At 41.5% G+C, this 25,581-nt stretch overlaps 2 protein-coding genes across 4 annotated transcripts; both read left to right on the top strand.

Moving 5' to 3' along the window:
* Window positions 1–459: 459 nt before the first annotated feature.
* TCEAL9 (transcription elongation factor A like 9) lies at window positions 460–2,457 on the top strand. Its single transcript, XM_040645771.1, has 3 exons — window positions 460–588; window positions 1,111–1,184; window positions 1,570–2,457. The coding sequence occupies exon 3, from the start codon at window positions 1,653–1,655 to the stop codon at window positions 1,974–1,976; it is 324 nt and encodes a 107-aa protein (XP_040501705.1). The 5' UTR covers window positions 460–588; window positions 1,111–1,184; window positions 1,570–1,652; the 3' UTR covers window positions 1,977–2,457.
* Window positions 2,458–23,244: 20,787 nt separating this feature from the next.
* BEX3 (brain expressed X-linked 3) lies at window positions 23,245–24,807 on the top strand. 3 transcript variants are annotated; one of them, XM_040645638.1, is made up of 3 exons: window positions 23,245–23,370; window positions 23,761–23,844; window positions 24,121–24,807. In XM_040645638.1, the coding sequence occupies exon 3, from the start codon at window positions 24,228–24,230 to the stop codon at window positions 24,564–24,566; it is 339 nt and encodes a 112-aa protein (XP_040501572.1). In that variant the 5' UTR covers window positions 23,245–23,370; window positions 23,761–23,844; window positions 24,121–24,227; the 3' UTR covers window positions 24,567–24,807. The 3 variants fall into 3 exon arrangements, with proteins under 3 accessions (XP_040501572.1, XP_040501635.1, XP_040501494.1); XM_040645701.1 differs by having other exon boundaries at window positions 23,246–23,370; window positions 24,202–24,807; XM_040645560.1 differs by lacking the exon at window positions 23,245–23,370 and having other exon boundaries at window positions 23,757–23,844; window positions 24,246–24,807.
* The last annotated feature ends 774 nt before the right edge of the window (window positions 24,808–25,581 follow it).

Genomic DNA, 25,581 nt, shown 5'->3' with positions numbered 1-25,581 from the left:
TGTTTAAAAAATATACAAATATTAAGAATCAAGTGAAAACAAAATTTTAAAATGTCACTCTTGTCCCAGGCTCCCCCCCCCCTTTTTTTTTACAACCCGCTGCCAAACCAACCCTGTTCACAAGGGCCAGGGACCAGACTGCAGATGAAATGGAGTCTGGGGGAGGGGCGATGGATGGAGGAGTTCTTAAATCTGGGAGCTGAAGGCACCGACGTGACAATTCTGAAAAGAAGTAGAAAAGTTGAGTAGCTCCGGAAAAAAGATGCAGCCCCTCCCTAGTAGTCAGAGAAAGGCGAATAACATTTTGCCCTCCGGGATAGGCAACAACAACAAAGAATGACAAGCCAGATGTATACGGGGGGAGGGGGCATAGGCGGGCCCACTTCTGCCGCGCTTTTGGTGGGAGTGGAGATTGGGGACCCGAGCTCACTGGTGACGTAGATCTCACGTGACCAGGAGTCGACGTGTGCAGAAGTCCTGCTAGTCTGGTCCTTGTTCCCGTCTGGGTACCAGGTTTCCTTTAGCAGCGCAGACGGCGGAGCCTGACGCCGGGGGAAAGAGAAGGAGTCAACTTGTCGGATTTTGCAGGTTGGTGTCAAAATAGGTGCTGCCTGGGGATTTCTAGGCTGGGAGTGGCCTAGGGCAGAGACTTGAGAGGGAGCCCTGGTTAAAACCATCCCTCCACCTCCCTCCTCCAACTCTGCAGGAAACGATGATCCTTGGGAAAGAGACTAGGGGTCCAGGGAGAAGGGCAAGGAGACCTGTGATAATTTAAAAATAATCATCCTCTGCCACTTCAGACCGCTTTCCCAAGACCTACCCTCCCCCCAACCCCCGCTTCAGTCTTAAAGGTAGTTTGGAAATAATCTGTTTTTCCTACTCCCTGTCTGATGGGAAATTCGAGCTAGCTTGCACTGTGGGGCGGGGGGGAGGAGTGGGAGAGACAGAAGGTGGGAAAGTTTTCATAACCAAATACCTTAATGAGGAGAAAGGTACATGGTGCGGGTGGGCCCACCAAGGGCTCGCCCCTCCCCCACCCTCCCCCCTTCTCCAACCCTCCCCCCTTCTCCAACCCTCCCTCTTCGCTTCCCGTTTCCCGTTTGTCCGCAGGTCTTCAGGTCTGTCGTTCCTAGCGCTACGCAAGGCTAGAAAAGGGAAGGAAGAAACAGATCGGATAGGTACAGGTAGGTGAGAGGAAATTTTAAAGACCCCCGGGTGGAAGGGGGCGAGGGCAGGACAGAGGTTGTGGGCCCCACTCTTCCTCCCCCCACCCCCGCGCGTTCTCCCGACCTATTCTGTTCTAGGAGGGTCTTGTGTTTTGCCTTGTGCGGGGAAATGGTTGGGGAGGGCCTTGAAAAAGGCTGGAGGGAGGGACAAGAGAGAGGTAAGGAGGTGGAAAGCGGAGGTTAGAGCCGCAGGCTCAGGGAAGCCCTGATTGCTGATTAAGTCTCCCAAGTGGCAGATAAATTTAATGATAGCCCTGAATCAGAGAAAGTAAATGCTGAGACCTCTGTCCAGAGCACTGGTCCATTCCCCAAGCCTTTGACTTACGGTCACCTTGCTTCCTAGAAGTCATTGTATTCAAAGAGGAATAAATCAGGAAAAAAGAAAGGAAGAGAAAAGGAAAGAAGGAAGAAAGAGAGACTCGCAAGATGAAACCCTGTCAAAACATTGAAGAAAAACCAGAAAATGAGAGTGAACCAAAGCTTGAGGAAGAGCCAAAGCCTGAGGAAAAGCCAGAGGAGGAAGAGGAGGAAGAGGAGCCAGAGGAGGAGGAAAAAACAGAAGGAACTTTTAGAGAAAGGCTGATTCGGTCTCTCCAGGAATTTAAAGAAGATATACACAACAGGCATTTAAGCAAGGAAGATATGTTTAGAGAAGTGAATGAAATAGATGAGATACGGAGAGTAAGAAACAAACTTATAGTCATGCGTTGGAAGGTTAACCGCAGCCATCCTTACCCCTATCTAATGTAGTTTGCCTTGATTTTAATTTTTTCTGATCTTAACACTGTCATATAGCTTTCTTTTGATTTGCATTTTCCTGATATACCTTTGTCCATCTTTCTACTTTTAACTTGTTGCTATTAGTGATTTTAGATGCATCTCTTGTTAATCTGCATCTCATTGTTTATCATATTTTGAGCCAATATACAAGTCTCTGTCTTTTAATAGGAGAGCTTTACTCATTTGTACAAAAAGAGGTTCCTGACAGGATATAAAATGAAAAAAGGTTACTAAGTAATATGTGAATATCATATTTTTGAAAGGAAGAATACATTTGTATATTACATATATACACAGAAAAAATGTGTGAAGGATGAAAGACAAAAAGTGTAGTCAGTGGTAGGATTATGAGTAATTTTTTTATTCTGCTTATTTGTATTTTTCCTTATTCCTAGAACGTACACACATTATTGTTAAAGTAATAAAAGTTTTATGACAAAAAAGGAGTAATCTACAGCACTTAATTTATTTCTAAAGGCATTGGGCGCATTTAATATTTGTTGACAGAATTTTAGAAGCAAATGTGAATTCCAAGTTACCACCAGACCACTTAGCTAGAAGAATACATTTTATATGTTTTCTCATCCGTAAAATAGAGATAATAATCTCTAAGGGATCATGTGAGGACCAAATAAGGTAATGACTTTGAGCTCTATTTTAACAGGGTTTTTTCCCCACTGGCCCATATAGGATCCCAACTTCCAAGGGCTTTGTATCAGCTATTTAGAACGATGGAGAAAGTAGTTCTCACTTGTGCTTAAGAATAAATCCAGGCACCTGTTATGTGGGTGCGCCCTTTATGTTCCTTTCCTGCTGTGCCTGCCCCACCTCCCTTTCTTCTCCTCTCCATATTATCATACGTATTGGGTAGTTCTGGGCCTTCATCCAGGCCCCCACCTATCTGCTGATGATGTTCTGGAATTCTCAAACAGTGAAGCCCAACATATTTCTTCAGAACCTCAGTTGGCTGAATGCTCAGACTGACCTACAGAAGTGGGGAGAATGCCCATTTCTTCAGTTTAGAGAGATAGTTATGCAGGGCAACTTGGGTCATGATATCTTATAGATATCTTGACAGTTTGGGGAATTTTAACCACAGGCCCGAACTTCCCCCATAAGACTCTGACAACAATGTGTCAGTTTGGGGATTGGACCAGAAGACAAGTCTGAGTAACAGACATTATGCTTTAGTCAGAATTGCTTCTCTTTGAGTCTAAAGATTATGGTTTTATCTTCTGTTTCCTTAGGGTGAGTGATCTCTCCCAGAAGACTGGTGGCAGGCCCTCCTCACCAGTTCAACAGATGCCTCTAGACCTGTGTAAATTTTCAAGGGAGGTTAAGTCAGATTTGGGGATACTGCCATCCTTAACTGGAAATGTGAGAATGCTATGTAAGACTGTGTGTGTATATCTACATCCAAATCTACATAACTATATATGTATGTATGTATGTGTATATATATATATGGCTCATTGCTTTTCCAGTTGTGTGTTATTTTATTTTTCCTCTGTGATACTCTTTTTTGGGGCAATTCATGACTCCAGACTATTCTTCAAGGTCGCAACAGCCTGATGGATGCTGGTCGGGCTGGATTCTGACTGGAGTGAGATAAGCTTCCAGGGGCTCACTGCCAGTTTTATAAGACAGGATGAATCCAATCCCTGGGTGCTCCGAGGGGTGTTACTCAGGCAGGATACAGAAGGGCTCGTCCAAGCCACACTCCTCTCCAGGGTGTGTCTGACTTTGGTTTCTCTGCTTCGGATTGAAGTAGGCACTAGACTCCTCAGCTGATGGCCTGGCTGTCCTGGATAGACTTACCTGGAAGATGACGACTGTCCCTGGAGCAGGTCAGAGCACTAGCCTTAGTTTCTCCCTTTTTTCCTTCACGAGGGGGCTTGATGAGAACTTTTTATAAGGAAGAAGATAAGACCTCAAAATTGACTAACTAAACACACTGGTTGTGATAGTCTGTCCCAGCCATGACCCCTGCGGATGCAATCAGCTTGGGGTTAAAGTAGAGGGCCTGGTGGTGGGTGGGAATGATTTTAGATAGCACCCAAATATATCACATTGTGATATTCATGTGTTTATTTGAATGTGCATTAATGAATACTCTGTTTCAGGCAAATGATGATAGTATAGATGTAGCATGGTATAAAGTTTCCTTTTCAAAAAAGTATTCAAACTAAGTCAGCGAGTCAGTTTGAAGACAGACATGAAGTAGAACACAATACTCAGAGCACAGGCGGTACATGGACAAAGCAAAAATCATCCTAGTGGGAAACACTGCACTAGCATACCTGATTGAGGGATAATATCTGGAAACACCTGTCAAGAATTATGTGACCTGAGATTTTACCCTACTTAAAATTTAACAAGTTAACCTGCTACTGGTTAATGGATACTGGCAGAAGACACTAGAATCCCAGGTCAAAGGACATTATTACTCATGGCAAGAGCCATAGCCCGAGCTTCATATTGATTTGTATTAGTTCTCCACAATCCTCAAGTCCTATGGGGTGACACAGGCCCTTTTATGGATGTCTGCACATGCAGTGCATTATGTAACAGGAAAGAAACCCTGTGTTTGGAGAATTCATTGCTTTCACGGTAAACAGAAGCAAGCCTGCTCTGTATCCAGGGAAAGATGTTGCCTCATTCGTCTAAGTGCTTGTTGCAAACAGCTCTGAGACATGGCCTGCCGCCTGCATAACGAGTGCTCAGGGTCTTACATGCTTTGTATACGCAATAAAAATGTGCAGGGGTAATCAGGATCCAAGGTGGATTGACTCCCAGTAACAGTTTTCTCTGTGCAATAAAATCTTAATGTGAATGGTAACCTTTCCTAACAGCACAAATTTGGATTTGCAATTCCAAGTTAGATAAAGCAGATAATGCATTATACGGTAGAGTGTAAACAGGGCATTTGTAACTTTCTAATTTTTACTTAATACATAGGATTTTTAATGAATCCTAATTAACTGAAAAGAACAACTAAGAAACTAAAAGTAAATAGCCTATGAGGAACTTTAAAGTTACAATAAGACATAGCTGCCATGATGCACAAAATAAAAGGAGAGGAGCAAGATGATTTACGAGGACGCTAATGACAGGAGTAATCTTATGCAAAATTTTTCACTGAGAAACTGGCAGGAGAGTGTGTGCTTGAAAACCAGCCTTGGGGTGCCTGGGTGGCTCAGTCCGTTAAACGGCTGCCTTCAGCTCAGGTCAGGATCCCAGGGTCCTGGGATCGAGCCCTACATCGGGCTCCCTGCTCAGTGGGGAGTCTGCTTCTCCTTCCCCCTGCTCATGTATGCGCACGCGCTCTCTCTCTCAGTCTCTCTCTCTCCTCCTCAAATAAATAAATAAAATCTTTAAAAAAATAAAAGAAGAAGAAAAGAAAACAGCCTCAGTTCCCACACACACATAATCACCACACCTCTATAAAAGGAAAAGGCAAAAGGCAAGAGAAAATCTGCTCTGTTCCCTCTACAAGGAAAGTTCAAGGTAGGGTAAGGGTTGATGGAGGGTGGGGCCTCTCATAACAGTGTCCGAAAGCAGTTATTTGATACTCTGACACCAGCATTTTGCAAGAGCCTTAGCAAAAACACCTGAACCATTGGATGGATAATTTAGTTGGGTATGGAGCATCTTTTTGTGTACTTACTGGCCATGTTTACATTTTACTTTGAGAAATGTCTGTTCAACTATGTTGCCTGTACCCCCTGCCAATATTTTCAGTATAGTGTAGGTAAGGAATCTTTAAAGGAATAAGGTAGATCCATATGTACTACACATTTACCAGCCATGATTAAAAGAGAAATGAAGGACAGGAGGGACAGTATAAAAATATGTACACACGCACACATACCCATCCCCACAAATATGAAGACGAAGCCCTTTAGCTCACTAAAGGGAATGATCATGTCTTTTTAAGTGGCATTTTGATATCTCAACACACCTTCTGCTATCTGGTTATTTAAGAAATAATTATGTTTAAAATTTTCTCCTAATGGATAATTCTATTATCCTTGCTTTGTAACTGTCAAAATATTTTCTTGGACTTACAGAGTCCTTTTTCCCTTCCATGAACTCTGAGTCCTTTTCCAGATGTTGTATCATCAGCCTACTACTTTTTCTCTTCTAAGATTTTATTTAAATTCAAGTTAGTTAACATAGAGTGTAGTATTGGTTTCAGGAGTAGAATTTAGTGACTCATCCCAAGTGCTCATCCCAAGTGCTCATCCCAAGTGCCCTCCTTAACGCCCATGACCCATTTAGCCCATCCCCCCCACCTTCCCTCCAGCAACCCTGTTTGTTCTCTATATTTAAGAGTCTCTTTTTTAAAAAATATATATTTTATTTATTTATTTTAGAGAGAGAGCTCAGGGGGGAGGAACAGAGAGAGAGGGAGAGAGAGAGATTCTCCAGCAGACTCTGTGTTGAGTGCAGACCCCGACACAGGGCGTGATCCCAGGACCCTGAGATCATGACTTGAGCTGAAATCAAGAGTTGGGCACTTAACCGACTGAGCCATCCAGGCTCCCCTATATTTAAAAGTCTCTTATGGTTTGCCTCCCTCTCTGTTTTTTATCTTATTTTACTTTTCCTTCCTTTCCCCTATGTTCATCTGTTTTGTTTCTTAAATTCTAGGTATGAGTGAAATCATATGGTATTTGTCTTTCTCTGATTGACTTATTTTGCTTAGCATAATACACTCTAGTTCCGTCTATGTCATTGCAAATGGCAAGATTTCATTCTTTTTGATGGCTGAATAATATTCCCTTGTATACATATACCACACCTTCTTTATTCATTCATCAGTAGACATACATTTGGGTTCTTTCCATAATTTGGTTATTGTTGATAGGGCTGCTATAAACATTGGGGTCCTTTGAATTAGTATTTTTGTATCCTTTGGATAAATACCTAGTAGTGTAATTGCTGGGTCATAGGGTAGTTCTGTTTTTAAACTTTTAGGGGAACCTCCATACTGTTTTCCAGAGTGACTGCACCAGTCATTAGCCTACTATTTAATAAAAAAGGAAAGTGAAGCCAAGAGAAATTAAGTGTCTTGACCAAGGTCACCCAGCTAGTAAATGAAATGCCTGCCTGAGGTCAAAGCCCTTGCTTCTAATCTCTACTCTGCAACAGTTGATATTTAATAAATAGTAACAACAACAACATCGTGCTTAAAGAATTCCTATTATTTCTTCAAAGTTCCATGCCCTTTTGAGTCCTGATCTTGGTTCCCACAGTTCTCCCTGACTGAAACATTCTCTCAATCACTCTTCACACACTTAGCGTGGATAACCCCTACTCATCCATCTCAGACCAGATGTTACTTCTTTTTTTATAACAGCTTTATTGAGCTGCAAGTCACATACCATACAACTCACCCACTTAAAATGTACAATTCAGTGGTTTTTACTATATTTGGTTATATGTAACTATCACCATAGTCGATTTTAGAGCATTTTCAAGTCAAAACCAAACACCATACCCTTAGCTATGACTCCTCCCCCATGCCTCTATCCCTCCAGGTCTAACCAAACACTAATCTTTCTGTCTCGACGGATTTTCCTATCTTGGACATCTCATAAGAGTGTGCTCATATAAAATGTGGTGTCTGTGATTGGCTTCTTTCACTTAGCATATATTTTCAAGGTTCATCGATAGTGTAGCAAGTATGTCTTCTTTCTTTTTATGGCAGAACAATATTCTATTGAATGGATATGTCACATTTTGTTTAACCGTTAATCCATTGATGGATATTTGGGCTATTTCCATCTTTTGCTTATTATGAATAGTGTTACTATGAACAGGTTTTGTGAGGACACATGTTCTTATTTCTCTTGGGTAGTTATCTAGGAATTGAATTGCTGAGTCATACAGTAACTCCACGCGTAATTGTTTCAGGAACGGCCATACTGTTTTCTAAACTGGCTGACCATTTGATATTCCCATCAGCAGTGCGTAAGATTTCCAGTTTCCCCATATCCCTAGCAACACTTTTTTATTATCGGACTTTTTGATTCTAGCCATTTTAAGAGAGGTGAAATGGTATCTCAATGTGGTTTTGATTTGCATTTCCCTGTTGACTGATGATGTTGAGCATCTCTTCCTGTGCTTATTGGCCACTTGCATATCTTACTTGGAGAAATGTGTATTCAAATCCTTTAGCCATTTTTAAATTGGGATATCTGCCTTTTTATTATTGAGCTGTAAGTTTTTATCAGGTTTTTATCAAGTTCCTTATCAGATATACGATTTGTACATATTTTTCTCCCATTTTGCAAGTTGTCTTTTCACATTCCTGAGGGTGCACTTTGATGCTCAAAAGATTTTAGTTTTGATGAAGTTCAATGTAGTTTTTCTTTTGTTGGTCATGTTTTTGGTATCATATCTAAGAACGCTTTGTCATATCAAAGGTCATGAAGATTTACCCCTATGCTTTTTTCTTTACTTTAAGATTTTTATTTATTTATTTGACACAAAGAGAGAGAGCGCACACAAGTGGGGGGAGCAGCAGGCAGAGAGGGAGAAGCAGGCTCCCCACGGAGCAAGGACCCTGGGATCATGAGCTGAACTGAAGGCAGACGCTTAACTGGCTGAGCCACACAGGCACCCCCCCCATGCTTTTTTTTCTAATGGTTGTATTATTTTAGTTTTTACATTTAGGTCTCTGATTTATTTTTAGTTAATTTTTTAATATGGTGTAAGGTAGAGATCTAATATTAGTTGCTAGTCGCTATCTAGTTGTAGCACTATTTGTGAAAGGACGATTTTTTCCATTGGATGGTCTTGGTACCTTTATTGAAAGTCAGCTGACACATGGTTTTATTTCTGGACTCTTGATTCAATTCCAATGACTTATATGTCTATCTCGTGCCAGTATCACACTATCTTGATTACTATTGCTTTGTAGTAAGTTTCAAAACCAGGAAATGTGAGTTGATGTACTTTATTCTTTTCCAAGATTATTTTGGCTATTTAGAGTCCCTTGCAATGCCATATGCATTTTAGAATCATTCCATCAGTTTCTACAAAGAAATCAGATGGGATTCTGAAGGGGATTGCACTGAATCTGTAGATCAATTTGGGGAGTATTTCCACTTTAACAATATTAAATTTTGCAATTCATGAACATGAGATTCTTTTTTCCATTTAATTGTTTCTTCTTTTTCTTTTTTTTATGTAAGATGTATGACCAATGTGGGGCTTGAACTCATGGCCCTGAGATCAAGAGTTGCATGCTCTAATGACTGAGCCAGCCAGACATCCCAAGGTTTATTCTATTTTATTTTTTTAGTAATCGCTACACCCAACATGGGGCTCGAACTCCCAACCCCAAGATCAAGAGTTGCATGCTCTTCCTACTGAGTCAGCCAAGTGCCCCATCTTCTTTAATTTCTTTCAATAATATTTTGCAGTATTCAGAGTATAAATTTTGTACTTCCCTTATTAAATTTATTTCTAAGTATTTTATTCTTTTGTTGCTATTATAAATAGAATTGCTTTCTTAATTTCCTTTTCAGATTGTTCATTACTAGTGTACAGAAATGTAATTGAGCGACACCTGGGTGGCTCAGTCCATTAAGTGGCTGCCTTCGGCTCAGGTCACGATCCTGGGGTGCTAGGATGGAGTCCCACATCGGGCTCCTTGCTCAGCAGGGAGCCTGCTTCTCCCTCTGCCTGCTGCTTCCCCTGCTTGTGCTCTCTCTCTCTCTGACAAATAAATAAATAAATCTTAAAAAAAAGAAATGCAATTAAGTTTTGTATATTGATCTTGCATCCTGTAACCATGCTAAAGTTGTTTATTCTATTACTGTATCGGCGGATCCCATAAAACTTTCTGTGTACAAGATCGTGTCATCTATAAATATAGTTCTACTTCTTATTTTTCAATCTGGATGCCTTTTATTTCTTTTTCTTGCCTAATTGCCCTGGCTAGAACCTTCAGTGCAATGTTGAAAGGAAGTGGTGAGAACACACATCTTTGTCTTGCTCCTGATCATAGGGGTAAGGCATCCAGTATTTCAGCACTAAGTGTGATATCAGCTGGGGTTTTTTTTGGTAATGCCCTATCTCATGTTGAGGAAGTTTCTGATTTGGGGATGTTAAACCCATCTTGCATTCTGGGAGAAATCCCACATAGTCATGATGTATAATTGTTTTTATATGTTGCCAGGTTTGTTTTCCTAGTATTTTGTTGGGGATTTTTGCATCCGTGTTTTTAAGAGATTCTGGTCTATAGTTTTTTCTTGCAATATCTTTTTTTGGTTTTGGTATTAGGGTAATACTGGTCTCATAAAATGAGAGGAGGAGTGTTCTCCCATTTTCTATTTTTTGGAAGAGTCTGTGAAAGATTCTTCTTTAAATGTTTGGTAGAATTCAGCAGTGAAGCCATGTGGACTTACACTTTACTTTGCGGGCAGTTTATTACAGTTTACTTTGCAGGCATTACTACTACTACTACTACTACTACTACTACTACTACTACTACTACTAATTCCATCTCTTGTTATAGTTCTTTTCAGATTGTCTATTTTTTTCTTGAGATAGTTTTGGCAGTTTGTGCTTTTTGGGTAATTTGTCCAATTCACCTAAGTGATCTAATGTAATGTCATACAGTATTTCATATTATTCCTTTATAATTCTTTTTCATATCCATAAGGTCAGTAGTAATGACCCCTTCTTTCATTTCTATCAAATTGAGTTCTCTCTTTTTCTCTCTCCCCTCCCCATCAATATAGCTAAAGATTTGTCAATATTGTTGATTTCATCAAAGAACCAGCTTTGGTTCACTAGTTTTTTCTACTCTTTCCATTTTCCATCTCATTAACTTATGCTCTACTTATTATTATCCTATCTTCTGCTTGCTTTATATTTAGTTCACTTTTTTATCAAGTGTCTTAAAGTGGAAAGTTAGGATATTGATTTGCGATCTTCTTCTTTTTTAATATAGACACTTGAAGATATACATTTACCTCTAGGTATAGGTTTATCTCCATCCCATAAGTTTTGGTATATTGTATCTTAAGATACCGAAGTTCCATTCCATAAGTTTTGGTATGTCATATGTTGTGTTTCATTTTCATTCATTTCAAAGTATTTTCTACCTGCCAAAAAGGATTTCCTTTTTGATTTGTTCTTTGATGCACTGTCCATTTAAGAGTGTTTCGCTTAATTTCCAGATATTAATGAGTTTCCTAATTTTTTCTGTTATGGATATGAAATATTATTCCACTGTGGTCAAATAATATATCTTGCATTATTTCTAAGCCTTAAATTTATTTGAGGTTTGTTTTATGGACTATCACATAGTCTACCATGATAATATTCCATGTGTACTCAAAAGAAGGTGCATTCTGCTGTTGTTGGGTGGGATACTCTACATATTTATTAGGTCTAATTAGTGCATAGTGTCCTCAAGTCTTTTTTTTTTTTTTTAAGATTTTATTTATTTATGTGACAGAGAGACAGCCAGCGAGAGAGGGAACACAGCAGGGGAGAGGGAGAGGAAGAAGCAGGCTCCCAGCCGAGGAGCCCGATGTGGGACTCGATCCCGCAACGCCAGGATCACGCCCTGAGCCGAAGGCAGACGCCCAACGACTGCGCTACCCAGGCGCCCCCTCAAGTCTTTTATTTCCCGGTTGATCTTCTGCCTATTTTGTCTATTTATTATTAAAAGGGGGTATTAAAGTCTCCCAACTATTACTGTTGAATTATCTACTTCTCCCTTCATTTTTGCCAGTTTTTGCTTCATGTATTTTGGTGTTTGTAATTGTTGTTATATATTCCTTATGGACTGACTCTTATCATTATAAAATGTCCCTCTTGCTTCTGGTTTTTGGTTTGGTATGTAAAGAACCTGGAAGCCATCCCTCCACCCTAACAACAAGTAAAACACTGAACAAACTGAAAATCAACAACTCTTCTTAGATCCATTAGAGAATTGAGGCCACCAAGCAAATCACTGCTTCAAAAAAGAAGAGACAGACAGGCAGATACAGAGAATCACAATTTGCTGGAGCAAACTTCATGAACAGAAACTTCTCCAGGAAACCAGTATGGAGGTAGATAAACCTAAACTACAATTGACAAATTGCCAGAAGTTCAATGGGGACAAATCTGAGAGTTAAAACTCCAGATAGGCCCAGTCTTAGGGGATGTTCCCACACTTTTATGAGCTTTACCTCCAGGATCCCTATGAGGGTCTCACCGTGAATACTCTAGAAAAAACCCCCTCATGTTTCTGGCAGGGAGAGGGGAAAAGTAACTGTTTTTAAATACATCTGGAACATTCTAGTCTTTTTTTTAAAAGATTTTATTTATTTATTTGACAGAGATAGAGACAGCCAGCGAGAGAGGGAATACAAGCAGGGGGAGTGGGAGAGGAAGAAGCAGGCTCATAGCGGAGGAGCCTGATGTGGGGCTCGATCCCACAACGCCGGGATCACGCCCTGAGCCGAAGGCAGACGCTTAACCGCTGTGCCACCCAGGCGCCCCTGGAACATCCTAGTCTTAAGAAGGCTTTCACTCAAGAGAAACTTTCACCAAGCCTAACCTACTAGAATTTTATCAGAGACCAGCTGACCTGGACGAAGGGAAACATCCCAACTCCAAGCCCCTCTAGCCATCCTGTCTCACTTAAGTAAGAGTGGGGTGGGGAACTGAGAAGCACTTATGAAGGCCACAGCCCTGACCATACCCAGACGTTAGGCTCCTCTAATTGCTGATTGATTAATCTATTATTTTCAATAATGTCCTTGGGCATCAATTGTTCCGCAGATTAATTCAATCAAATTTGGGCTGTTTCAAAGGTCAGTACTTGATATTTTTTCCAACCCAAGGAAGAGGACTCCTTCCAGCCATCTCCTTTCCTGGATCTTTAAAATAATCTAGCCATCTTACAGTTAACTTGTATTTTCACTGAATGTATTAATCACTTCCCAGTTGCCTCCACCACAACCATCACTGTTTTTAGAGCATCTTGTGGCTTGAACTTCTCCATGCTCTGTTGAAAATGAAGTAAGTTTCAACAGGAAATGTTAGAACCTATATGCTTTGTGGCTTTCTTCTTTTCCCAGGCAAAATCTCTGAGTCTGGACTCTGGATCTGGGGGTGAGGACAATGGCACTCTTCTCTCAGAGTGATACTCATGCTTTAGGAGCTAATGTCTCATTGGAGGTAGGGAGGAAACAGCAGCCTGAGGTCCTCTCAGTTTGCTTCTCATAGTGTGAAACCATACCTTATGAGCCAAGCCAAGAGGGAACAGGGCCCTGGTATTCTCAGTGATGTCACACTCACAGGACAGCCTCCATTCTGTCAGTGGGGGCTGGCTGGAAGAAGAGAGCACTCACCTCTCAAATGCACTCACCTGGAGCTTGACCTTACAATATCAATAGTTGGGGCAGGATGAGAAATGCTGATGTCCTCCTCTTCCCAGGAAGAAATACCCATGGCTGGGAGCTGCAGGAGAGGATGTTCTATGTTTTTGGCTGGTGGTTAGGAATGCAGTTTATTCCTCCCCAACCTGGGAGTGAGAAGGTAGGGAGAGGTCTAGATTCAAATACCACGGACTCTCACTTTTTTTTTTTTATTATGTTATGTCACCATACAGTACATCATTAGTTTTTGATGTAGCGTTCCATGATTCATTGTTTGCGTATAACACCCAGTGCTCCATGCAATATGGGCCCTCCTTACTACCCTTCACCGGGCTAGCCCATCCCTCCACCCCTGTCCCCTCTGAAGCCCTCAGTTTGTTTCCCAGAGTGCACAGTCTCTCATGGTTCATTCCCCCTTCCGTTTACCCCCCTTTCATTCTTCTCTTCCTTCTCCTACCAATCTTCTTGCTATTTCTTATGTTCCACACATGAGTGAAACCATATGATAATTGTCTTTCTCTGCTTGCCTTATTTCACTTAGCATAATCTCCAGTCCCGTCCATGTTGCTGCAAATGTTGGGTAATTGTTCTTTTTGATGGCTGAGTAATATTCCATTGTATGTATGGACCACATCTTCTTTATCCATTCGTCTGTTGAAGGGCATCTCAGCTCCTTTCACAGTTTGGCTATTGTGGACAATGCTGCTATGAACATTGGCTTTCTTATGGATTTTTAAATAGATTTTCTTAAATAGATGTTTCTCTACTTGATGTATGCCCTTAAGACCATTTCCAGAGGCTTTAAATTGTTTTGTTTTGTTTTTATAATTTGCACCAGTTTCACTGGAGAGCAGATTGGCAGAGCTCCTACTGCTGTCATTCCAGAAACCGACTTTCTACACATTGCTTCTTCCTGGAAGATTTTGCTGGCAAATGGATTAAGTCCTCTTAAGTGCTCTAACTGTCCCTTCAGTACTTACTACACTCTTCCTCTGGTTTCTTCCCATTAAATCATGAACTTCAGAAGAATATAAAAGCTATATCTGCTGTGTTCTCTTTTATATCTCCAGGGCCTTGCCTGGCACGTAGTAGATGCTCAATAAATTATGGTTGAACTGAAAGTATAGTTCTTATATTTTTATTAAGTGGAAAGTCCTGTGTCCTTAGAATCACTGCTAAATATGGTAGTGAGATTGAGATGTGAAATGGGCAGGCAGTGCTTAGCACAGAAAAGGGCTTAAACAATGGATGGATAAAAGAATGAATGAGATATAGATTTGGGACTTACTAATAAATGAAACTGAGTAGAGGTTAAGAGCATGGACATAGGAACTACACTATATGAATCTGAATTCCTGTTCTATCATTTCCTATCTGTTGCTTAGCCTTGCTTGTCCTGCAATTCTATTATTTGTAAAATGGGGGATAATATTAGGATATTATAGGATTTGGGGGAAAATAAAATGCAATAATGAATATATACACATAATATATATTAACATATATATTATTATACATTATACATGTATATATTATACATGTTTAATATATGTATAATATAATACAATAATATATATGTATATATACATATACATACAATAATACACACACACACAATGCCAGGCATACATCAGCATTTATATAAGTGCTGTTTATTTTCTTTTTTAAAAAAAGATTTTACTTATTTACTTGTCAGAGAGAGAGAGTGAAAGAGCACAAGCAGGGGGTGCGGCAGGCAGAGGGAGAAGCAGGCTCCCCACTGAGCAAGAAGCCTGATGTGGGACTCCATCCCAGGACCCCGGGATCATGACCTGAGCCAAAGGCAGATGCTTAACCGACTGAGCCACCCAGGTGCCCCAAAGTTGTTCTAGTTTTAACAATACATGATCTGTGAAAGTGTAGGACTGCTAGTGATACTATAAATCATACTCTGTAAATCCAAAATTAGGCAAAGGCATAGAAAACATGACTATAGAATCTGATGTTCTATAAGCATGCTAATCCATTCTTTTGGCCTCGCAGTTTATTTTATTGTATTTCCAATCCTTTCTGATGACTCTGCACATCAGTAACCAATCAGTTACACAGGTGGATAATTGTAGACAGACATCCTAAACATTTTTCCAGTAAAAATCAATTTCTAAGGGGATGCCTGGGTGGCTCAGTGGGTTAAGCATCTACCTTCGGCTCAGGTAATGATCCTGGGGTCCTGAGATCGAGTCCCACATTTGGCTCCAGGCTTGGCAGGGAGCCTGTTTCTCCCTCTGCCTGTAGTTCCCCCTGCTTGCGAACTCTCTCTCTCTCTCTGACAAATAAATAAATAAAATCTTTAAAGAATTTAATTTATTAGAAATCCTTAAAGTAGGAAAAATACGGGTGGAACAAAGCTGTGGAAATTCCATTCTAGGTCCTACCCAAAAATTATTTTGTACTTAATAGTTAATTTGATTGTACTTAATCAAACAAGTATCACTTAACATATTGACTACCTTATCTAGCTGGAGGGTAAAAAAGGGACTGTAAGACGCACACACCAGTAAGCTGTGCGATGGTTTTAAAACATGGCTACCCAGCATTGTCCGCAATAACTAAATTGTGGAAGGAGCCAAGATGCCCTTCAACAGATGACTGGATTAAGAAGATGTGGTCCATATATACAATGGAATATTACTCAGCCATCAAAAAGAACGATTTCACAACATTTGCAGCAACATGGACAGGACTGGAGGAGATTATGCTAAGTAAAATGAGTCAAGCAGAGAAAGACAATTATCATATGGTTTCACTCATTTATGGAAGATTGGTAGGAGAAGGAAGGGAAGAATGAAGGGGGGTAATCAGAAGGGGGAATGAACCATGAGAGACTATGGACTCTGCGAAACAAACTGAGGGCTTCAGAGGGGAGGGGATGGGGGATGGGGATAGGCCGGTGATGGGTAGTAAGGAGGGCACGTATTGCATGGTGCACTGGGTGTTATACACAACTAATGAATCATGGAACATTACATCAAAAGCTAGGGATGTACTGTATGGTGACCAACATAACATAATAAAAAATTACTATAAAAACATAAAAATGGGAAAAAAAAGAAAAGAAGAAAAAAAAACATGGCTACAAATTAATTGCACTCCTTCATGAAAAGTTGGAATCTATAGTCCCTCTCCTTGAATCTTAGAAGAGGACTTATGATTATTTTGACCAGTGGAGTATAGAATTTGATTCTATGTGACTTTCAAGGTTAGATCATAAAAAGCCATATAGCTTCCACCTTGTTTACAGGGAAGATTTGCTTTAAAAGCCCTGAGATGGTCATGTTGGGCAGGCTATATACAGGAATTTTGGTTGATAGTCCCAAATGAACCTGTCCTTAAGCCATGTCGGTCTCAGCTGTTCCAGGATCCAGCTGTTTGAGTCATCTGCAGCCTTTCAAGGTACCCTCAGCCAAGCCATGGTAGCTGAGGCTGCAGACGTTCTGAAGCAGAGAGGAGTAGTCCCTGATATGTACTTTCTGAATTTCTGACTCACAGAATCTGTGAGCATAAATATCAGTTGTAGTTTACACCAGTGAATTTGGGAGAGTTGTTACCTATCAGTAGAAACTTGGAAGAGCTACACGTCATGCTGCAAGTGATAGCCATAGGCACACACAGTCATGAAGCCAATGTGTTATCAAGTCAGCCAAATGGAATTGGGCAAGTGTGAGGAAAGGTGAGAAAACGAATGCAGAGTTTTAACTTAGCAGTTCATTTGGGGGGGAATCACATACATTTTTGTATTTCTTACATCTATTGAAAAAGAGAAGGAATATTTGCCAACCTTGGGCCTGAATCGCCTCCTAACAATAATTGGCAAGAAGTAAGAAGAGGCTGTACCATTTTGATAGAGCATGTGCTCTCCAGTTTAACCAGATTCAGACTCAGCAGGCTTCACTCACGTATATGTTACCTGTGACCGTGTGAGTTGCAATCCTTGAACCAAAATGACCTACTGGGCACTAAGACCTTGCTAAGTGCTAAAATTATATTATCAGTGGAATTTACATGGCACTAGCAACAGTAAGGCCAGGTAAAGTCATGTCATGAACATTGATATGTAAGTTTCCTGATATTCCTCTAAGTTCATCCCAAAGTCTACGGGAAAGTAGGAATGGTACTTGCTAAAATCTGAAGCTGGTAAGGCCAAGATAATTCTCTTGGCCCATACACAGTCCAGCTCAGTTAATCACTTTAGGAAACAGAATTTCTTTTCCACCAGAGTCTTAAACAACAGGAGCGAGTGGCCACGGGTCTCTAGTGTCTCAAGATATCATCTGCAGTCCCTGAAATAAAGAAAAGCTCTCTAATAGATAATGAGGTGTTGAATATTTGTTGCTTTCATATTGAGACATCTTAGCCTTATAGCTATGTTATTATTTCAGATTAGATCTCTTGAATGAAATATATTATCTCTCAAATGTTCCAAATTCTTACAGGAACACCCTTAAAATTTCATCAGGTCCATTCTCCATTCTTCAAACTTATTGGCATCAAAGTTATAATGGTCATAACTTACAGGGAAGTTAGAGTAGGCATAATTCCCTATATTCTTAATCTTTAGTTTTAATTTGTTAATACGTGCTTAAATTTAGAGAAAAAGAGAATAAGAGTGCAGCAATGAAGCATCAAGAAGACACAGAGAGAACTATTCTTGGCTGGAACAGAGATACCCACACCGACAGAGTTCATCAGGTCTCAGACCACCATACCCCAAGGCTGGAATTCACGCAGGAAGGGATAATGAGAGAAAAATGGGATAATAACTATAACCCAGCTGGGTGCATTTCCAGCCAAATACATGTGAGCTATATCATGGTGACATGCAAAAAGATTTCAGCAAAGAGCTTCCTCTGACGGGATACTAATCTGACATCTCCACGGGTTGATTAAGGGATAACTAGTTAAGGCAAAGTTACACAACAGGTTTTTCCCCCCAGTAGCTGTCTCAATAGTGCTCTTTCTGTCAAGCCCCTCCCCATCTTTCTACTGGGAAATGGGCTTCTTTATAACTCGGTCCTGTTCCCCAACTTGTTAGTCACTTTTGCTTATTAAAATAGTCTCTGTTGGACTGTTAGAAATTTGGTTCTAAGTATTTTAAAATATGAATCTCAGTGGTAATTTAGAATCCTCCTCATCCCTCTAGGAGATCTATATCAATATACTCTATATCTATCTATCTACATTTATATCTATAGATAGAGAGATGGATGGATGGATTGATTCATTGATTATAAGGTCTTGACTCCCACAATCATGGAGGCTGTGAAGTCCCACAGTGTGTTGTCTGCAAGCTGGACAGCCAGGAAAGGCAATGGTGTAGTTCAAAGGCCTGAGATCTGGAGAGCTGATGTGTAGATGCCAGTCTGAATTAGAAGTCCTGAGAACCAGGAATACTAAGGGCAGAAGAAGATCAATGCCATAGTTCAGCATTTAGACAGAGAGCAAATTCAATATTCCTCTGCCTCTCTGTTCTATTCAGGCCCTCAATGGATTAGATGATGCTCACCCACATTGGGGAGGGCCATCTGCTTTACTCAGTTCACCAATTCAAATACTAACCTCTTCCAGAAACACCCTCACAGACACACCCATAAATAATATTTAACCAGAGATATTGGCATCCTGTGGCTTAGCTGACACATAAAATTAACCATCACACCCTCCTTCATTGTGTTTACTCAGATGGTTTGAGAGTTTGGAGGATAGGGATACAGAAACAACTCTTTATCAGACTACCTAGTGTAACTGCTGTCCCTATGTGATTAATCACCACGGAAGCTCAAGTTTAATTTCTATGGAGACTGCTGATAAGGACTCAACACGCAAGCAGTTCCCTTAGGTTTTGTTGGCACCTTGGAAAACTGGCCCATATCTTGCATGTGGCTCCTCCTGTGATTCACAGGTCTCTTTGCCCTGCTCTGTAACAGTTTCTGATAAGCCCACATCTCAATAACTTCCCTCCCCAGTTCCAACTCCAGAGCCTATAGGCATGGTAAGATTTATTTCTCATGCCTCTCCAGAATTGAGAACTTAGGTAGGGGTTCAATCCTAGCCCTTTTCCACCTGGCCGTACCACCACATCATCTCTCTAAAATGTTCTTTCCAGGATCCTGTAGCTTATAGGTAGCTCAAAATCCCAGTGGTAAAGCAGATACTCAGCAGAGGAATGAGAAGGAAACCTTACCATCTTGTAGATACCCCTAAACTTGATGTACAAGTTTTTTGGGACCCCACTCTCTTGGCTTTGGGGAAGGGAACCAATCAAGTGCCATCATCTATCATAATTATAGGAGATACGGACAGGGGATAGGTTCTTCCCACAAACACTGCACTTCCTAAAATGCGAACCTAGTTTCCTCTTTCCCAGTACTACACCACCTTTCTATCGCTTTGGGGTAAGAGCCACCAAACTAGTTCATTCTCTCTCTCTGTCCTTGGGGCACATGAGTCCCAAACTAAGACTCTTGTGTCTTTCTTTTCTTTTTAAAGCTCTATTTTATTTATTTGACAGAGAGAGAGACAACCAGCAAGAGAGGGAACACAAGCAGGGGGAGTGGGAGAGGAAGAAGCAGGCTCCTAGCAGAAGACCCTGACGTGGGGCTCGATCCCAGAACTCCGGGATCCCACCCTGAGCCGAAGGCAGACGCTTAACGACTGAGCCACCCAGGCGCCCCTCTTGTGTCTTTCTAACTCAGCCTTGGGAAATTTTAAATTTTGTTCTCAACAGGTTGCCTGTCTCCAACTCCTCAGATAACTCCAAGGACAAGAAAGGATCTCAATCAACAGCTCACAACATGTTAGTAAAGATAACATTTCCAGGGCATTTTTCACCTGTCTTTAAAACATCACTTCATTACAACCAACTGCTTATATAGCATAGTATCTGATCTGGAAAAATATAAAATGTATATTTTTATCTAAGAAAATTTGGCAGTTTCAAACAAAAGACTTATTTGAGATGGGTGAAAAAGACAACAGCAAAGCATTTGGCCATTGTGAGAAACAAAAATACTCTTGCTAAACTTTATATTCAATAGTTACATCACAGTGGTTTTCTACTTTCAAGGGATTCTTTCTAGGTAGTTCCTAATTTTCATAAAAGCTTTTTTGTATTGCTCTAAATACAGTCCCGTGAATGAAAAGCAACTAGTTAGTCTCAGTAGTGGATGCATTCAGTCAACAAATATTCACTCATCACCCACTTCATACAAGAACTTTCTAAGTCATTGGGTATGCAAAGTAGAATAAAGCAGATATGTTTTGGGCCCTCACGGATTTTTAAGGTAAGAGGGTTTAGCTAAGGAAAGAATTATGCTCTGCCTACTCTTCAAATCTTGTTAGAAACCATCTAATAATGGTAAAAAAAAAAGTTAACTTTTATTGAAGGTTTATTAGGTTCTATGGTAAGTACTTGATATGTATAATTTACTTCTAACAAAATCCCTGTTCACACAGGAAGCACAAAGACCTTGATAAGTAATTGATACAAAGCCACACTTGAAATAAGTAGCAGGTATGATTCAAACCCAGACATGTCTGATACCACAGCTCACGCTTTCAATCAGCATCCTTTCAGCCAATGTCAATAATAGAACTATCTGTATGAAGAGTTGTGAACTGTGAAACAATCCAGGAATCACTATTCCTTTAAAAGACAATTTTGGGGTGATTATGTAATTTGAGCTTTTGGAACTTGTGAAAAAGAGAACCACAGGCCCCAAATGGCATCGCTTAGGTTAAGGCCCCAGTCAGTAGTAAACCAAGAGTTAATACCTAACCTAACTGCAGTTTTGAACCCCTAGGAATTTAACCTTTAACCAGTCAGTCAGGAATTTTCTGGTCAGCACCAATAAGGTAAACCTGTCACATGGACCCTCTTCATTTCTTCAAAGTAAAATCAAGTAATTCATGTATTAAGACCCATTTGTCCCCAAATGAAGGTGACTTCAGGTGAAATAATCCTTCTTTTTCTGTTTAGGACTTCCTTGTCGTGCCCTTCAAAACCTTTCCTTTTCTGTAGCCTATTGGAGCTCCCCTCTGCTTGCTAGATGGGATGCTTCCTGATTCATGGATCATTTAACAAGCCAATGAAATCTTCAAATTTACTTGGTTGAATTTTATTTTTTCACAAGCTATATATCAAAACATCTCCAAAGCATAAAAACCTCAAACTATGTATGCACTAGGTGTATATTCCTCCTTTATTCCATGTCCCAGCTACTTTAACAGAGTAGGAGATTACACAGGAGTTTGGAACCAAAACCAGGGGCAGTAAACATTTGTCTAGCCTGTCTTGTCTCAGTGCATGTAACTTTTTTGCTTCCTTTATCACAACCAACACCTACTAAATAATTTTTTTAAATAATAAATGCTGCTTTCCTAAAGACATCTGTTTTCTAACTGTGATAAAATTTGTTAAGTTACTTCAAGGTGGAGAAAGGAACATTTACACTCAAGGTGAATTTCAGTCTCGAGTTTAGTTGCCTCATATACCCCCTGCTTATTTCTTTTTTTAAAATTCAAATTCAATTAGTTAACATATAATGTACTATTTGTTTGAGGCGTACAGGTTTGTGATTCATCAGTCTTCTATAATACCCAGTGCTCATTACAATACATACCCTCCCCAGTGTCCATCACCCAGTTACCCTATTCCCCCACCCCCTCCCCTCCATCAACCCTCGGTTTGTTTCCTAAGATTAAGCGTCTCTTATGGTTTGTCTCCCTCTCTGGTTTTGTCTTGTTTCATTTTCCCTTCTCTTCCCCTATGATCCTCTGCCTTGTTTCTTAAATTCCACATATAAGTGAGATCATAACCCCCTGTTTATTTCTAATATTTTTTCAAACATTTATATCAAAAGGCAGATGTCTGTGGAACTAACTTCTGCATATTGAATACTTCTGATCATTCTAAGAAGATATTTTTAGGGGTGGTTTGGAAAGTTTGTAAAGGAAAGCAGGGAGTAAAAAAGGCTCCTTTTCTCCAAAGACTATGGTATCAAAAAACATCACAAATTTACATTAAATGGCTAATATCTGACAGTTGGACATCTCCCTAAATATTCACTTTAAAGATCATTTTGAAAATACCAACTGTGAACATAAAGATGCCTCTTTTTTCAAAATAGAAATTTGAAACCTGCTAGTATGTTTCAAAAGGGATGTTAATGTTGTGTGGAACTCAGAAAATATTTTCTGTGTGATACAGGTGAATATAATGAAAAAATGAGGCTTTCATCCCTCAAGATGAATCGTTTCTTTCAAAAGTGAAATCTCGCAATTTTTAATTTTTTGAGGGATGCTGATTTTTGTTTTAAAAAAAGGAAATAAAAGAGAATTCTTTGGAAGAATTCACTCTGTCTCCTGGCCTGACGAGTCCCCTGCTCCCACCCCACCCCAGACCTCATTCTAAATTTCCTGGGGATCTGAATTCAGGGGGCGCAGTGGCAATGGTTGCAGTGCACTTGAGGGTGGGTGGGGGAAAGAGGGGGTGCGGCCAGCGAAAAGGGGAGAGAAAGCAGAACAGGCCAAACTCAAGGCCGGGGCGGGAGTGGGAGGGGTGGAGGGTGTTGCAGACCCTCCCGGGTAACCAGAGAAGGGTAAACTCCAACCGCAGGGAGGTCAGGCACTAGTCGGCCCCCAAATTGGAGAGGACCGAGCTGAGTGACAGGGCGGTGCGCGCTGGGGCTGAGCGCAGAAAGAGGCGGAGGGGTTTGCCTGCGTGTGTGCGTGAGGCCAGGGGTGGGGGCGGGCACTCCCACCGCACAAGCCGCTGGAGTTGGGGGGCAAGCGCGTTGGTGACGCGGGGCCCTCACGTGATCTGAAGCTGCAGAGCGACGCAGCCTTCGGTGCAGTCGTCATTCCCGTCTGGGTACCCGGCTCCCCGCTGCCCTGCGCCTGGCGGGCTGGCATCGGGCCCGAGGCAAGAGGAGCAGGTAAGGGCTCCGGGGCCCGTGCGCCGGGGCCAGGGCGGCAGCGGTCGGCCTGCCCCGGAGGCCCGCGCAGGAGATCAGCGCAGCGGGTCCCGGCCAGCTTTCTCCACACCCGGCATTCTTGGGAACATCAGTAGTGGCCCCCTGGGGTGGGGGTTCTGGGGCGCCCGGGAGGGCAGCAGAGCAACTAAGAGCGATTGGAAATCACCCCCGAGTTCGTACAGTAAAATGGTGTACCTCCGGGGCAGGGTCGGGGGGAGGCTAGGGGTGAGGGCGGGAGATGCAGATGGGGGGTGGCAGGGGGGCCCGGGACCCGGAAGGGACCAGGTGGTGGCCGGTCGGCGCCAAGCGCTTCTCAACAGTCTCCGCTCCCTCCACGCCGGCCCTCTGCAGGTCTGCGGTGTAGGTGTCAAGTGTCGCAGCGGCGCACTTACGGCGAGAATCGGCAGAAGGAGGAGACAGCAAGGATAGGCCCAGGTCGGTGCGGGGGACAGTGTGGGGGATGGGTGCAGAGCCCAGTTTGAGACCCCCTCCTATTTACCCCATCCCCGGCCCCCCACCCTCTGCCCCCCCATCCTCCATTTTGGTGCCTGCGGAGCGCGGGGAAAGAATCCTGGGAAAGGAAAAATGGTGGGCTTTGGGGGAGGGAGGGAAAAGGAGGGAGCTGGAGGGAGGGGCTCGATTCGGAGGCCCCCTAGAGGACGCCTGAAGCTCCTAAGGTGGGAAAAAAAAATAAAATTTATAAAACCTTAGATATCAGAGCTCTGAATCCTGCTGGTCAGTGCACGAAGCATCCAGTCTCTCTCCTTGCCTTTGTCTTACTTGTGTTCAAAGAAAAACAACCAGGAAAAAAAAATCTCATGGCAAATATCCACCAGGAAGACGAAGAAATGGAGCAGCCCATGCAGAATGGAGAGGAAGACCGCCCTTTGGGAGGGGGAGAAGGCCACCAACCTGCAGGAAATAATAGACGGGGACAGGCTCGCCGACTTGCTCCTAATTTCCGATGGGCCATACCCAATAGGCAGGCCAATGATGGGATGGGTGGAGATGGAGATGATATGGAAATGTTCATGGAGGAGATGAGAGAAATCAGGAGAAAACTTAGGGAGCTGCAGCTGAGGAATTGTCTGCGTATCCTGATGGGGGAGCTCTCTAATCACCATGACCATCATGATGAATTTTGCCTTATGCCTTGACTCCTGCCATTTTCCATGAGATTAATACTGTGATTCACACTGTTTTCTTTTTCCTTGCATTTTCCTGATATGCCTTTACTGATCCGTTTGCTGTGAACCTTATGTAATTTCCATGTGTCAAGTGGGTTCTCTGTTACCAGATTCCAAATGAAGATTGCCTTGGCACCCAGTCTAAGTTTCTGTCAACAGTAGAGTCACCCAATTGCATGAAAATGTATAAAGTTAATAAAGCAGTTAAAAAACAATCTGTACATTTATTATTGTCTCCTTTAAAAGCATATGTATATGTTATATGACACTACTCCCCTCGTATCAGAAATCGTACGTCTCAGGGTGTTCATTGGGTCATGTTTCTCTGTAGTTGGATAATATGTGACTTTTTTCCTTTTATTATCTGGAGTTTTAGAAGCAAAAACAATTTTTCAAGGAGTCCAAAAATAGTACAGGTGTATAATACTGGCTCAACAAACTTGAATTTCCCAGTTTTAACTGGAAGAATAAACCCTCCCTTTATTACAGATACATTTCTTTTAAGAGTCCATCTCTTCTGTGAGATGGGGAATAATGCTTGCCTTACAGGGCAGCTGAGTGGAATAGATGAGGTGTAGAACTGGGTTGGGCTGCCTACTATGCAACTCTTATCAGGTACTTGGGAAGGACTAAGGGGAGTTTTCACCTATGCTCCCAAGTCCAAAGGGCAAAAATGGATGGCATTTCTCTGATATTTGCAGTACTTTCCCCCTGATTAGGACCATGTCAGTTAGGCATACTTAACCTTCTGGGTTCTGATTCTGTTTCCATTGCTGATGTGAGCCCTCGAGGTAACAAAAGCCCACTGATTTCTCTTGAGTTCCTTGTGAGCTAAACCCCACCCCTTTGACTCCTATAGCAGTCTGGAGAAGTCTTTCTCCCCCCTTTAAAGTTATATTTATCCAAGTGAGTAACCATTCCCATGGTTCTTGGACTTTTGTTGATTCTTAACAAAATAGCCCTTTTTTGTATTATTTTTGTGCTC

The sequence above is a fragment of the Ursus maritimus genome (genome assembly GCF_017311325.1).
Source record: "Ursus maritimus isolate PB19 chromosome X unlocalized genomic scaffold, ASM1731132v1 scaffold_X1, whole genome shotgun sequence".
Lineage (NCBI taxonomy): Eukaryota > Metazoa > Chordata > Mammalia > Carnivora > Ursidae > Ursus > Ursus maritimus.
This window is presented reverse-complemented; position numbering and strand designations above follow the sequence as displayed.